This window comes from Vigna unguiculata, chromosome 10 (assembly GCF_037176805.1).
Source record: "Vigna unguiculata cultivar grain cowpea cultivar isolate G323 ecotype 2 chromosome 10, ASM3717680v1, whole genome shotgun sequence".
NCBI lineage: Eukaryota > Viridiplantae > Streptophyta > Magnoliopsida > Fabales > Fabaceae > Vigna > Vigna unguiculata.
Window position 1 is genome coordinate 49652012 of NC_140801.1, and position 13376 is coordinate 49665387.

The following is a 13376-nucleotide window of genomic DNA, read 5'->3' on the forward strand; positions in this document are numbered from 1 at the left end:
TTGTTAAAAAAAGCAAGCAATTTAGGTAATCATAAAATACCACATGCTTACACCTCTTCCAATAACTAGTACAATATGTGGTGGCAGCAGCAGTTCCAGTTGATGCAAACTTGCTGCGTGCCAAAATTCTAGGAACACAACTACCTAATCTAGTAAACAAGAGAGGTCCTTTGGTTGACCCATCAAAGGTCATGGTCATCAGATCACACTAGACCTACCTTTAAGAAAAACCTACTATCAACAGTCATATGTATCTCATGAAAACCACATAAAAGCATGTCACTTGGCCCCTTCTGACCCCTTCAGATAAGAAGATTCACCATCTCCGCTGTTGTGTGCAGCAGCAGAGCCACCTTGCCCGTCTCCACCGGCTGTCCCGGCCTCAGAAGCATCTTGCTTGTTTCCACCACGTGCATCGTTTGGACCGGCAGCCGACGGTGGACCACCGCTGTTGCCGCTCCCCAGAACAGCCTCACTGTGCATTGGATGCATGCCATTGTTTATCCCTCCCGGTCTCAGTCCCATTTGACCTTGGATAGCCTGCTGGTGTAGCTGCTGCTGCTGATCCTGAATTTGATGTGGGTTACCAAATTGTAATGGCATTTTCTGAGGGAACATGCCTTGCTGCTGAGCCATTGCTGCTGCTGCTGCCGCCGCCTGAGGATGTTGCATATAGAATCCTGGTTGCATGGCAGGGTGTGGAGCCATCTGCAAGGCAATAAAATCAAGGTTATGGGAAATTGACAGGACTTCAACGGAACCAGCTATGCTCTTTTTTTACCTGTGGAGGCATTGCTGGGGTTTGAGGCTGGGCATCAGCAATTGCAGCTAAATACATCAAATTCTTTTGAAGCTGGGCTTGGTACCTAAGGCAGCAAACCATCACCAACCATGTATAAAACTTGTGCAAAATACGCACTAACATCTTTGAAGGTAATTTCTAGGAAATAGATCAGGATCTAGAATCCCTCATTATTCAGAAAACAGACTACAATAAATTATATATCCTTGGATGCAAATAAAGTTAGTAATGACTGAGGGTGAAAGAACAATTATCAATAGCCCCACCCATTGTGCACAGATAAATGTTAGGATTAGGCAAACCAACCATCAGTACTAACAAAATTGTAGTCAAAAAGAATTTTGAGGCCACTTACTGGGCACATTCTGCAAGTTTTCCAAGATTTTGATTGTCCAATATGGCCAGAATCAGCTTCTTGTTCTCATCAAGGTACTGCATCATGTGCAATGACAGAGTTTCAAATTAAATAATTAAATAATGAAGACATTTGCAGCTTAGCTTACTTTGTTTTAACTTATTATATCATTTGAAGTGTGAAGTGAAAATTAGAAGAGGCAAAAAAGATAGATGAATTGAAAATCTATCCTGGAAATGGCCTAATACACACGGAATAAAATTAACAATATCATTTATGAGAAAATATTTCTTCATGGGTCCAGGATACTATAGTAAAGTCTCACATGCATCAAAACCATTAGTTTGGTGATGAGACCCTCAAACTTCTAAATCTTACAAGAATCCATTATAATGTAGGACTCCTGTGATCCCAGATTCTGTTGCTTATTCATCTGATTGTGATGACATCTTATTTGGGTACTACAATTAAAACCCCATTCAGCCAAGGTAAAAAAACTATGTACGTTGCTAATAGTCCAACCAAAGACCTCCTTATTTTCAAGTAGTTTTCTTAAGACCCCAAACCTACTGTGATAAATGAACAGGTATGTTCAAACTCATAATTATATGATGTTACCAAACTATAATTTAATTGATAAATGATTCATGGGTTATGACTCCTACAAATTTTTGTTACTTTTTATCTGCCGAATCACTCCACTGCAAGAAAATGACAAGAGATGCCTAATTAATTTTTTTTAATGCTAAACTGAGGTTATCTTCATTGATCATCAATCAACAAGTCTCATAGGTGTTCAACTTAAAATACTTTGAAAAAACATATGAGCCTAGTTTGTTTTGAGATTTTGTTTTCCTTCTTCACTTTGTGATTTCACTAATAATTAAAACAATTACACCTTGTTTTCACTTTGTTTCCTATTTTCAAGGACTTATGGGGTTTCCATAGGGGTGGACAAAATTAACTGACATGCAGTACACTGTTAAAAACTGCATTGAACCAAAAAATATTTTCTGCAGAAATATTTAAAAACATGAAACAAAATCAAAACAGAAAGGCATTGTACACTAATAGAAAAGAAGAAACAAACACAGAATATTTTGTCAAACCAACCAGACCTAAAGATATCCCAAAAAGCTAAGATAAAGTTTCAGAAGACTGCAATAAAACTTCTAGTAAAATAATTAAAATGGAGTAACCGACCTTACAATTTTAGATCTATGTAGTAACCGACCCAATCTATGAACTTCAATTTCCTAACCCTTTAAAAAATATTAAAACAAAGATCCTGTGCCACAAATTACAACTTCATTGTTTTGTAATTACTCATTAATAACAGAGCTTTTCCAAAGAGGGGAAAAATGAGCCTATCTACAGTAGTAATCAAGGAGGAAAAATAAGCATCACCGGTGAAAGAAAAATAGTTCCACCAGCATATCCTTTGTTAACTGGAAACTAGTCATGTTTCTGTGTAGAATAACAAAGTATAAACCTTTCAAGGGTTTTGTAATTTGAATGTATTTGGAAGATGTCGGTCATAAATTAGAGAAATAGAACGGTTCCAATTAATAACAGATTCCCAATCAGCCCATTTGAATATTTAAATATGGTCACTGTTAATTAACAACCCTACAAACTATGATTTAGCCAGCACACTTCAAGACAACATTGTCAATGAGTGGTGTAGTTCTTTAAGATATGCTTTTGGGGCCAGTGAAAAATGTTCAACACGCTCAACTAGGCATCAAAGAAAACCTAAATCAGAACCAAGATAAACAAATGTTGTTGCCATACTAGATACTAATTTGATTACTGATGATTCCAGATATTATATAGGTAAATTAGCATCTCAAAGAAGACATGGATTTGCAGTTTTTGATGCAAGGAATTATCCAAGATATATGTCCCTCATTTGTCTTCATTATTCATTAGTTGTGAGCTTTTTGTTTGAAACAACATACATGTCATCCCTATCATGAGGGACAGTAGAAGGTAACAATAAATAATGAATTAATGATGATAATAAAGATAAAACAACATGATTAAATTCATTGCAGATTAGCACAAATCCAATTCATTCTCACTTTGTATTGAACAAGTGTCACCTCCCAACTTCCACAACAAAATAATATGAACAAGTTGAGAAATCATAAACTCTTTTGAACACGCTTTTTACCATTACCTAACATTATTAGACATCACAAAAATTATGTGAACCCTACTCCCTGTCTGAGCAGTTACAGTTACACATGATTTCATGCTTTACAGTAAATTCCAAGTAATAATAAAGAATGTGTTGCTACCAATCCTCTAATAATCATAATGGTAATAATAATAACAATGAACCCATAACAAACTACGGAAACCAACCAAGTTCAATAACCCATGAGGTAAGCAATGGTATTAAAACAGAAAAAAGACATGCCTTTTGAATCTGCTCGGTGGTTATGTTAGTTGGTGGGAAAGAAGGCATCATAGGAATCATTGGCGGTGTCTGCTGCATCTTCTTAGACTCCTCAATCTCACAGAATCTATCAAAAAATAAAAATAAAAAAGGCAAAAACCCTAATTCCCCCAAAATCACCACAGTCAACAGTTACCAAACCCCAAATGAAAAATGTTACACAAACCCTGAAATAAAAGAGGAAAAGACGAAAACTTTGACAGATAGAGTGAGAAAGAGGACCTGGGTATGGTCGGAAAAGAGGTTAGAGCCCGAGAGGTGAGTGTTGGACACGCGGTCCAGAACTGGGGTTTGTCTGTGTGAAGATCCTGTCCGATCTTTTGGGGTACTGTGCAGCCGATGTTTCTGGAATTTGAGGACAAAACAACAAAGCTTAAAAACAAGGAATAGATTAAAGTTAGTTTAGAAGCTGTGCGCAATAAAAAAGAAAAAGAAAATAAAGGAGAGAAATTACCGAAGGAAACAGAACTAAATAGTTAGATTTGGGGTTGTGTGTGTTTCGGCTTGGTAGTTAGAAATTGCAAACAAAGAGAAGAATGAAGGGTTGGGTATTTATAGGTGGTCGCATTCTCCTGTTTGAGTTTGACTGTTGCTGCTGCGTTTAGAACCGGGTATTGTAGTACTGTTGCACCTCATCGCATGAATGGAATGGGATAACCACAACATGTTATTTATTGTTTTTGTTTTTTTTGGAGAAGCGGGTCCTAGGTTAATTCAAGTACTATTACCCTATCTCCTTCAAAGCCCAATTTTAATTTTGCAGGGATTTAGTGTTCAGGGACACTACACTGATTGCGGTCTATTACACCATTTTGTATTTTCATCTACTAGTTATTATACATTATATTTTATTTATTATTATAACTAATGTATTCTCTTTATTAATTAAAGTAAAGTATGCATTAAAATTTTAAAAATAACAAATAACAAGTAATATTTTTTTGTTAAAAATTGTATTTCTTGTGAACATATATTTCAATTAATTAAAATTGTATTTTAAATTTTTCTACTAATTTTTTAACAAGGAACACTTTAAGAAAAAAATAAGAAAGTGATTGGTATAGTTAAATAATATTAATTATTGTTATTAATTAGCTTATAATTTAGTTAATTTTACTACAGGTTAGAAAAATATAACAGTTAATTGCTGAAGTTAGGGTTTTCATTTGTAAACTATGTTGTGCTTGTAGGAAGCATGTAACCTAATATGTATTCTATTGGGATTTCAAAACACTTCTTTTACAAAAATTATTTTTAAAACTTTAAAAGATTTTGAAAAATGTACTAATTCTTTTAAAGACTGTTTTGAAAACTTTATAATTTAATGTTAAATGGTTTTAGAAAATGAAATTATATTTCATAGGAATTTATAAATGTATAAAAATTAATAAAATTATATGACTCTCCCTTTCGTTCAGCAATTAATTATTATGTAGTAATGTTATATTATTTTTTATAACACAGTAACAGAAATAAATAAGGGAATCTGGCATGACAAGAGAAAAGAAATACTATTCTTATTCAATGACTGTAAAAGTTTCATTTTATTTTTATTCGAGAATAAAGACCAGTTTTTTGAACCGTTCAAGAAATAAATGTAAAAATTTATTCAATGAATTTATTGTCAAAGTAAAATAGAAATAATTGACAAATATTTTTTATTACTTTTTTCTTTGTATTATTTTACATAAAAGTTATAATGGTTGCATTATAAACTCGATAACTATGAATAAATATACACCATTTTTGTTGAAAATTGATGATTAAAGAAAAATATGTAAAAAAGTTTATAAGTTATAAAAATATAAGGTATAAGAATGAAATTCGAAAAATAACTTATTTTTATTATTAATTAATCATACATAATATATAATAATAATATTATAGTGTACAAATTTATAACCTCCATTTAGTTTGGGTTGGGATAATATATTTTGAAGTGGTTATTCATTTGAGATTATGAATGTTAGAAATTTAAACAGAAGTTGAAAATGTTCATGTTAATATATGTTAAAAACCTTTTCTTAAATATAAATATAAATGAGAAAATTAAATACTATATAAAAAAAATAAAAATATTCAACTTAAAAATTTTATTTTGAAAGTGATAATATATATATATATATATATATATATATATATATATATAAATTCCAGATTGATTGATTTTAATTTTATGCAAGTTTTTTTTAGAGGATTTTTGTTTTTGTTTTTTTAGTATGTCATGAAACAGAACCTAAAAATATGAATAAATATAACAATCAAATTTTAAATATTTCAACACTAAGACTTAACGTATCAATTCAATTATATCAATAAGGACTCTTCGTTGTAACATATAAAAACTTAATTATATTATTGACGTCTAGAGTGCTTGTAACAATATTAAGTCACCATATAACATTTTCTTCTTCTAGATATATGTAAAATGCATACTATTTATTTACTTAAAAATAAACATTAAGAATAAAAATAATGAATAAATAATGAAGTATGTGTGATTCTAAAATGAGAATATTTGCAGGTATTAAAAATAATAATTCAAAATCAAAAAACATTTTAAAATATCAAAAATCAAAAGTCATAAAAAGTTATTAAGAAAAAGCCGTCCTTAGCTATGCCTATTTTTCGTGTATGAAAGTTGCTGACACTTATCATATTTGAAAAGAAAGCTTCGCTCACCCATTTTTTTTTTTTCTATTTCACCTACTCCATTAAATACTATTTCTTAAATTCAACCATTTTATGAATACTGATAGGAAAAAACAAGAAACTTGTGTCATTATATTTTTTAAAAAATAAAAAGTATAATAATTACATAAAAAAGGAAGTATAATGTATTATGCTAAAGAAGTGAATCATATAAAGATGATTTTTTTTTCTAATTTTACTTTTGAATTAACTATTATTTTAAATTGACATAATGATATTTTATTTTTATTCTTTAAATGACTGTTAAAACAAATTTAAATATTTTATAAATTAAAATTTTTATTTTACCATTTTTATTTTTATTAACTATTTTTTAAAATTTAAATATTCATTTACAATAAAAAATTATACAAATAATTTATTTTTAATAAAATAATTTTATAGTTATGTAAAATTTTGTTAGAATAAATTAAAGTAGACATTTGCCACATATATTTCAACTAATTATTGATAACATATTGTTGGGTATTGGGCTCCCTTCCTATGTGGAGAACTTGAGAAGCTCATGTCTCATTTAATTTAGTGGAAATGGGACTATAAAATAAAGAGAGAGGCAGAACAATAGAGTCAGAACACACTGAAAGCCCTAACACATAGAGGGAGAGTTAGAAGGAAAATTTTGTTCACGTTTTTCACAGCTGTCATAGTAGAATTGGCGCTGCGGATTCGTTCACCGTTGGATCGGGCTCAAATTTTTACAGCAGGTTCGGAACTCATTGCTCTTCATTCTAACCGGTCGGATTGTTGATACGAGGTCTGAGTTGGGAGATATTAATTTCGCACTGCAGCAGTGATTTTTAGATGTTTTCCTCTCTTGTTCTTCTCTATTTTGAAAGCTTTGTTGCTTTGTTATTTGTTTGGGTGTTGGCACTAATTTGTGTTATTGATTGAGACTTTTTTGTACTCTTGTTGATCATAGTGAAGCTATTTCTTTGGTCTGGACGACTCGTGGTTTTTATCCTTGATTTGAGGGGTTTTCCACGTTAAAAATCTTGGTGCCTTTATTTGTGCTTTTGGTGATTTATTATTGCCGCTCTTTGATTATTTCTCCTCATAGATTCTTGCAAGTTAAGGGAAATTATATCCGCTGCATTCTCTGGTATATTGTTTGTTATTGTTTTCCCCATCAGAGTGGCATCAGAGCTCTTGGTTGGGCTATATTTACTTGCTTGAATGATGGAGGCAAATGCAAAGATGGTTGCTTTGAATGGTACAAATTATCATTTGTGGAAGGGCAAGATGAAAGATTTATTATTTGTCAAGAAATTGCATCTTCCGGTCTTTACTACACAGAAGCTAGATTCTATGTCTGAAGAAGAATGGGACTTTGAGCACCAACAAGTATGTGGTTTTATTCGGCAATATGTTGAAGATAATGTTTATAATCATATTGCTAATGAGACACATGCCAGATCTTTGTGGGAGAAGATTGGGTTTTTGTATGCTTCTAAGTCGGGCAATAATAAATTGTATTTGTTAAATTGCTTGATGAATTTGAGGTACATGGAGAATTCTTTTATTTTTGATCACTTAAATGAGTTTCAAGGGCTCCTAGATCAATTGTCAAGAATGGACATAAAGTTTGATGACGAAGTTATGGGATTATGGTTGCTTAATACTCTACCAGAGTCTTGGGAGGTATTTCGGGTTTCAATTACGAACTCTGCCTCAAATAGTGTTGTTTCTTTTCAGATGGCAAAAAGCGGTGCTCTTAATGAAGAGATGAGAAGGAATGCACATGGTTCTTCATCTCAGTCTGAGATACTTGTTACAGAAGCTAGGGGGAGAAGTCAGAAAAAGGAATATAAAGGTGGTAGAGAGAAGAGTAGGAGCAAGTCCAAGTCAAGATACAAGAATTTAGAGTGCCATTTTTGTCATAAAACTGGGCACATTCAGAAATACTGTTTTAAGTGGAAAAAGGAGAACAAAGACAAGAAGGACAAACATAGAGAGAATGACCATGATGATGATGATCGTGTCACTACTGCTACAGATGGTGATCTTGTTTTTCTTCGTGACTTTGAGTCCGTTAATCTTGTATCTGATGAGAGCATGTGGATTATTGATAGTGGTGCTACACTGCATGTTACACCTAGGAAGGAGTTCTTCACATCTTACACTTATGGTGATTTTGAAGTGTTGAAGATGGGTAATTATGGTGAGTCTAAAGTGATTGGTGTTGGTGATGTTTGCCTGCAAACCAACATGGGAATGCAGTTGTTGCTTAAAGGAGTCAAACATGCTCCGGATGTTCGTTTTAATTTAATCTCTGTGCAATTGCTTGATGATTGTGGTTATGACAATCACTTTGGTTCTAGTAAATGGAAGCTCACTAAAGGTAACTTGGTTATGGCCAGAGGGGAGAAACAATCTAAATTGTACTGGACTAAAGCTTTGGTTGCTAAAGACAGTGTGAATGCTATGTATATGGAGGCATCTTTGTGGCACCAGAGGCTTGGTCATATAAGTTAGAAAGGGCTTAACTGCTTAGTTAAAAAGGATGTGCTTATGGGATTGAGAAATGCAGAATTGGAGAAATGTTCTCATTGCATGGCTGGTAAACAAACCAGAGTATCTTTTAAGAAGCATCCACCCTCAAGGAAGTTAGAATTGCTTGAATTGGTGCATTCTGACATTTGTGGCCCATTAAAGGTAAAGTCATTTAATGGTGCACTTTACTTTGTTACTTTTATTGATGATTGTTCCAGGAAGCTATGGGTCTATGCTCTTCAGCAGAAAGGTCAAGTACTTGAAAAGTTCAAGGAATTTCATGCTATGGTTGAGAGGCAATCAGGCAAGAAGCTGGAATGCATCCGTAGTGATAATGGTGGTAAGTACCGTGAACCTTTTGATGTTTATTGCAGGCACCATGGTATTAGACACGAGAAAAGTCCTCATAAAACTCCTCAGTTGAATGGTCTAGCGGAGAGGATGAATAGGACCTTGGTTGGAAGGGTTACATGTATGCTTTCAGAAGCAAAGTTGCCTAAGCACTTTTGGGGAGAGGCATTGCTTGCAACTGTGCATGTTATTAATCTCAGTCCCGCAGTTGCTTTGAATACTGAGATGCCAGACAAAATTTGGTTTGGTAAGAATGTTAGATATGATCATTTGCGTGTCTTTGGTTGCATGGCATTTGTTCATGTTCCTAAGGATGAAAAAACCAAGTTAGATAAAAAGACAAGGCAATGTATCTTTATTGGCTATGGTGAGGATGAATTTGACTACAGGTTTTATGATCCTGTTGAGAAGAAGCTTGTTAGAAGCCGTGATGTACAATTCATGGAAGACCAAACCATTGAAGACATTGATAAGGTGGAGAAGACCACACCCAAGAAAGATAGTAATCTTACTAATGGTAATCCGATGAGGTTGCCCGCTCACAATTTGGAAAATGTTGAAACGGAAGCTCAAGACAATGAGCAACATGGTAATGTTAATGATCAACAGTTTGGAAGTGGAGTAGAGGTTCCAATTGATGATGCTCAAGAGGAACATGATGATGATGATCTTGGTGATGTACCTGAACCATCTCAAGTCCAACTCAGGAGGTTTAATAGACAGAAACAACCTTCTGCAAGGTATTCTTGTGATGAGTACATAACCTTGACTGACGGTGGAGAACCTGAGTGTTTTGAAGAGGCAAAGTTCATTGCTATTACTGAAGCATGCAAGGAGCTGTTATGGTTGAAGAAATTCTTGCATGAGCTTGGTTTTAGGCAAGATAACTATTCATTGTTTGTTAATAGCCAAAGTGTTATCCATCTTGGTAAGAATCCAACTTTTCATTCTAGATCCAAACATATTGATGTGAGGTATCATTGGATACGTGATGCTTTGGATGCTAAGTTGTTGGAGTTGGAAAAGGTTCATACAAATGATAATGGTGCTGATATGATGACTAAAGTATTGCCAAGATGAAAGTTTGAAGTTTGTTGTGAGATCGCCGGTTTGGCGGTTATCTCCACGTAGTTATGAGGGGGAGATTTGTTGGGTATTGGGCTCCCTTCCTATGTGGAGAAAAGGCCCAAAACTTGAGAAGTTCATGTCTCATTTAACCTAGTGGAGAGGGGGCTATAAAATAAAGAGAGAGGCAGAACAATAGAGTCAGAACACACTGAAAGCCCTAACACATAGAGGGAGAGGTAGAGGGAAAATTCTGTTCACGTTTTTCACAGAGCTGTCATAGTAGAATCGGCGCTGCGGATTCGTTTACCGTTGGATCGGGCTCAAATTTTTACAGCAGGTTTGGAACTCATTGCTCTTCATTCTGACCGGTCGGATCGTTGATAAGCAGTCTAAGTTGGGAGATATTAATCTCGCACTGCAGCAGTGATTTTTAGAGGTTTTCCTCTCTTGTTCTTCTCTATTTTGAAAGCTTTGTTGCTTTGTTATTTGGTTGGGTGTTGGCACTAATTTGTGCTATTGATTGAGACTTTTTTGTACTCTTGTTGATCATAGTGAAGCTATTTCTTTGGTCTGGACGACTCGTGGTTTTTACCCTTGATTTGAGGGGTTTTCCACGTTAAAAATCTTGGTGCCTTTATTTGTGCTTTTGGTGATTTATTATTGCTGCTCTTTGATTATTGCTCCTCATAGATTCTTGCAAGTTAGGGGAAATTATATCCGCTGCATTCTCTGGTATATTGTTTGTTATTGTTTTCCCCATCATATATTTACTACTAAATTAAAGTAGACATTTTGCTAGTGAATGATGTGATGGATATTTGATCTCTGTGAGTCGCGATTTGTGACATATGCATGGAGTAGCTCATGGATTTAGGTTGTTGCGTACAATGGACTATGGTGTTTGGGAACATTGGATTTTCATGGTGGGGGTGGAGCTCGAGATCTCCAGTGGCGACATTTTGCATGGCTCGCGTGATGCTTCGGCGACAGTAGGTGTTGCATCATGCTATTGTGGTAGTGCTGTGGCGACGTGGTTTCCCGAAGGGTGCTAGTCTGGTTGCTACGGTGAATGCTAGAGGGCCGATGGTGGTTGTGTGATGAAGAATATTGGTTGTGTTGTAGATCTGTTTGGGGAAGAATGAGATTACGTGGTAGCTTCTGGTTGGTCGGATCCGATAGTGAATGATTGTGACATGTGACATCTCTTGGTTGGTCAGATTTGGAAGTGGAGGAGTAACATGTGACAACTCTTAGTTGGGCAGACTATTAGTGCAATGATGAGTTTTCTAACAGTAATTTTATACATGAGAATAGGCTAATATTGATGCAAGGCATGTTGTGTTTATACACAAGCAGTGGTTAACATTGATGTAGGGTGTATGGTATTTTATACACGGGCGTTGGCTAATATTGATGCAAGGTGCATGAGAATTATGCATGGACATTGGTTAGCATTGATGTAGGGTGTGTGGTGTTTATGCACGGACAATGGCTAATATTAATGTAGGGTGTGTGGTGATTATACACGAGCATTGGTTAGTATTGATGCATGGTGCATGAAAATTCTTAGGATGGTTTAATTCCAACTGAAAATTCTTGGAATGGTTTAATTCAAATTGAAAATTCTTGAAATGGTTTAATTCTTAGTGAAAATTCTTGGGATGATTTAATTCAAATTCAGTATACTCTTTATGGTGGAGTATGATTGCTGGTATAAGCAATAAAGATGTATTTATTTTAATCAGGGTGGAGGATGTTAGGTTGATAAAAATAATGTCTTGAAAAGTTCTACATCGCCTAGGATAAGTTAGAAAGTGGGTGTTAGTGACTATACAATGGGTTATAAGTCTATGATGTTCATTGTCTCAGTTAGAGACATTTTAAACTTGTGCTGTACTTGACTTTTTTTATACTCTTGTGGTAGAGTGTTATGAGGTTTCGTTAAATTCTTACTTTAGAGAATGTGAGTGTACTTGGGGTCAAAATGTTATACAAATTTTCACAGTGTTATTCTCTAGTTGTCATTAGACAACTAGTGTGATTTTTCTCCGATTTTAGAATTTTCACGTTATATTTTTGTGTTCCTTATTTCTATTTCATTTATCTGTTAACTGGATAATTCCTACAATAGAGATAGATAATATTTTAATTAATGATATATTTTTTTCCCAAAATAAAAATAAGAAAATCGAAATTAAGGGCAAATGTGAGAGAGAAGGGGGGGTAGAAGGAGGTTTAACCACCTTAAAAGTGCTGAAATCAAATTTATTTATTTTCTTGAATAACCTAAATTGTAAATTCATTAAATTAAAAACAAAAAACTCCTTTTCTTTTTGTTTGTTCTAACACATTGAGATTCATCACGTGAATGAAGTATTACTTTAAAAACATATTTTCTTTCTTGAGGTCTCCTCTACCTATGACCATTTTGTGAATTACTCACACAAGTGTTGTGTGAAAGCACGCACATACATTTGCATATTGTTCTCTTGGCCAATCCTCTCGCACTAAATCTCTACTCTACCACACATCATAAGATTTAGAAAATAGAATTTGAATATAATTAGTAAATAATCATGCTATATAAATGTATAAATATGTGGTTATTTTAAAAAACAACTTCTCAAACGAGCCTTAAATAAAAGTTTAAATAACTTCATGGAATACAAGTTTAAATAAAAATTGAAAACATATCACAACTATCCCTGTAAATATCTAGAGAAACCGTGTTATCAATGAGATAGATATGAAATAAAAAATCTTAAAAGGCAGAATCATTAACTTTATAAATTTCTCGCTTCTCTATAAGTTTGGTAGGTTATTTTTTTTTATATGAAAGACAATGCTTAGGGAGGACAAAGGTTTGTAATAATATAAATTAATCAATTTTTAATCTTGAATAATTTTTTTCTCTCGAGTTTTTATTTATTTTTTTCAATTTCTTTTGCATGAATAGATTTTCCTCTTTATTATGTGGACTAATATTAACAATTGTGGCTAATATTTTAAATATGAATAGCCTTTAAAGTTTTAATATGTGATTTTGTTGAGAATGTGAAGGCGATTATCACATTAAGTTGTGTAGAGAGTAAGTGCAATCAAATACCTTTACTTGGCCAAATATTAAACTGTGA

At 33.6% G+C, this 13376-nt stretch overlaps 1 protein-coding gene across 4 annotated transcripts; it reads right to left on the reverse strand.

Annotated features, from left to right (window-relative positions):
• On the reverse strand, window positions 1-4263 carry LOC114167142 (GRF1-interacting factor 3-like). 4 transcript variants are annotated; one of them, XM_085668303.1, is made up of 6 exons: window positions 4076-4263; window positions 3844-3966; window positions 3583-3688; window positions 1158-1234; window positions 782-866; window positions 1-708 (listed from the first exon to the last, which is right to left on the reverse strand). In XM_085668303.1, exons 3-6 carry the CDS (start codon window positions 3658-3660, stop codon window positions 280-282), a joined length of 669 nt encoding a protein of 222 aa, XP_085524429.1. In that variant the 5' UTR covers window positions 3661-3688; window positions 3844-3966; window positions 4076-4263; the 3' UTR covers window positions 1-279. The 4 variants fall into 4 exon arrangements, with proteins under 4 accessions (XP_085524429.1, XP_027907920.1, XP_085524428.1 ...); XM_028052119.2 differs by having other exon boundaries at window positions 3583-3722; XM_085668302.1 differs by having other exon boundaries at window positions 3844-3993.
• Window positions 4264-13376: the final 9113 nt, after the last annotated feature.

What these genes read in the sequence shown, in the direction of transcription:
- LOC114167142 (XM_085668303.1), bottom strand. Translation starts at nt 3,660, where the DNA reads ATGCAGCAGACACCGCCAATGATTCCTATGATGCCTTCTTTCCCACCA. An exon ending in CCACCGAGCAGATTCAAAAG is followed by an intron (nt 1,235 to 3,582) that starts GCATGTCTTTTT and finishes CACATGATGCAG; the next exon opens with TACCTTGATGAGAACAAGAA. An exon ending in AAACTTGCAGAATGTGCCCA is followed by an intron (nt 867 to 1,157) that starts GTAAGTGGCCTC and finishes TTGCTGCCTTAG; the next exon opens with GTACCAAGCCCAGCTTCAAA.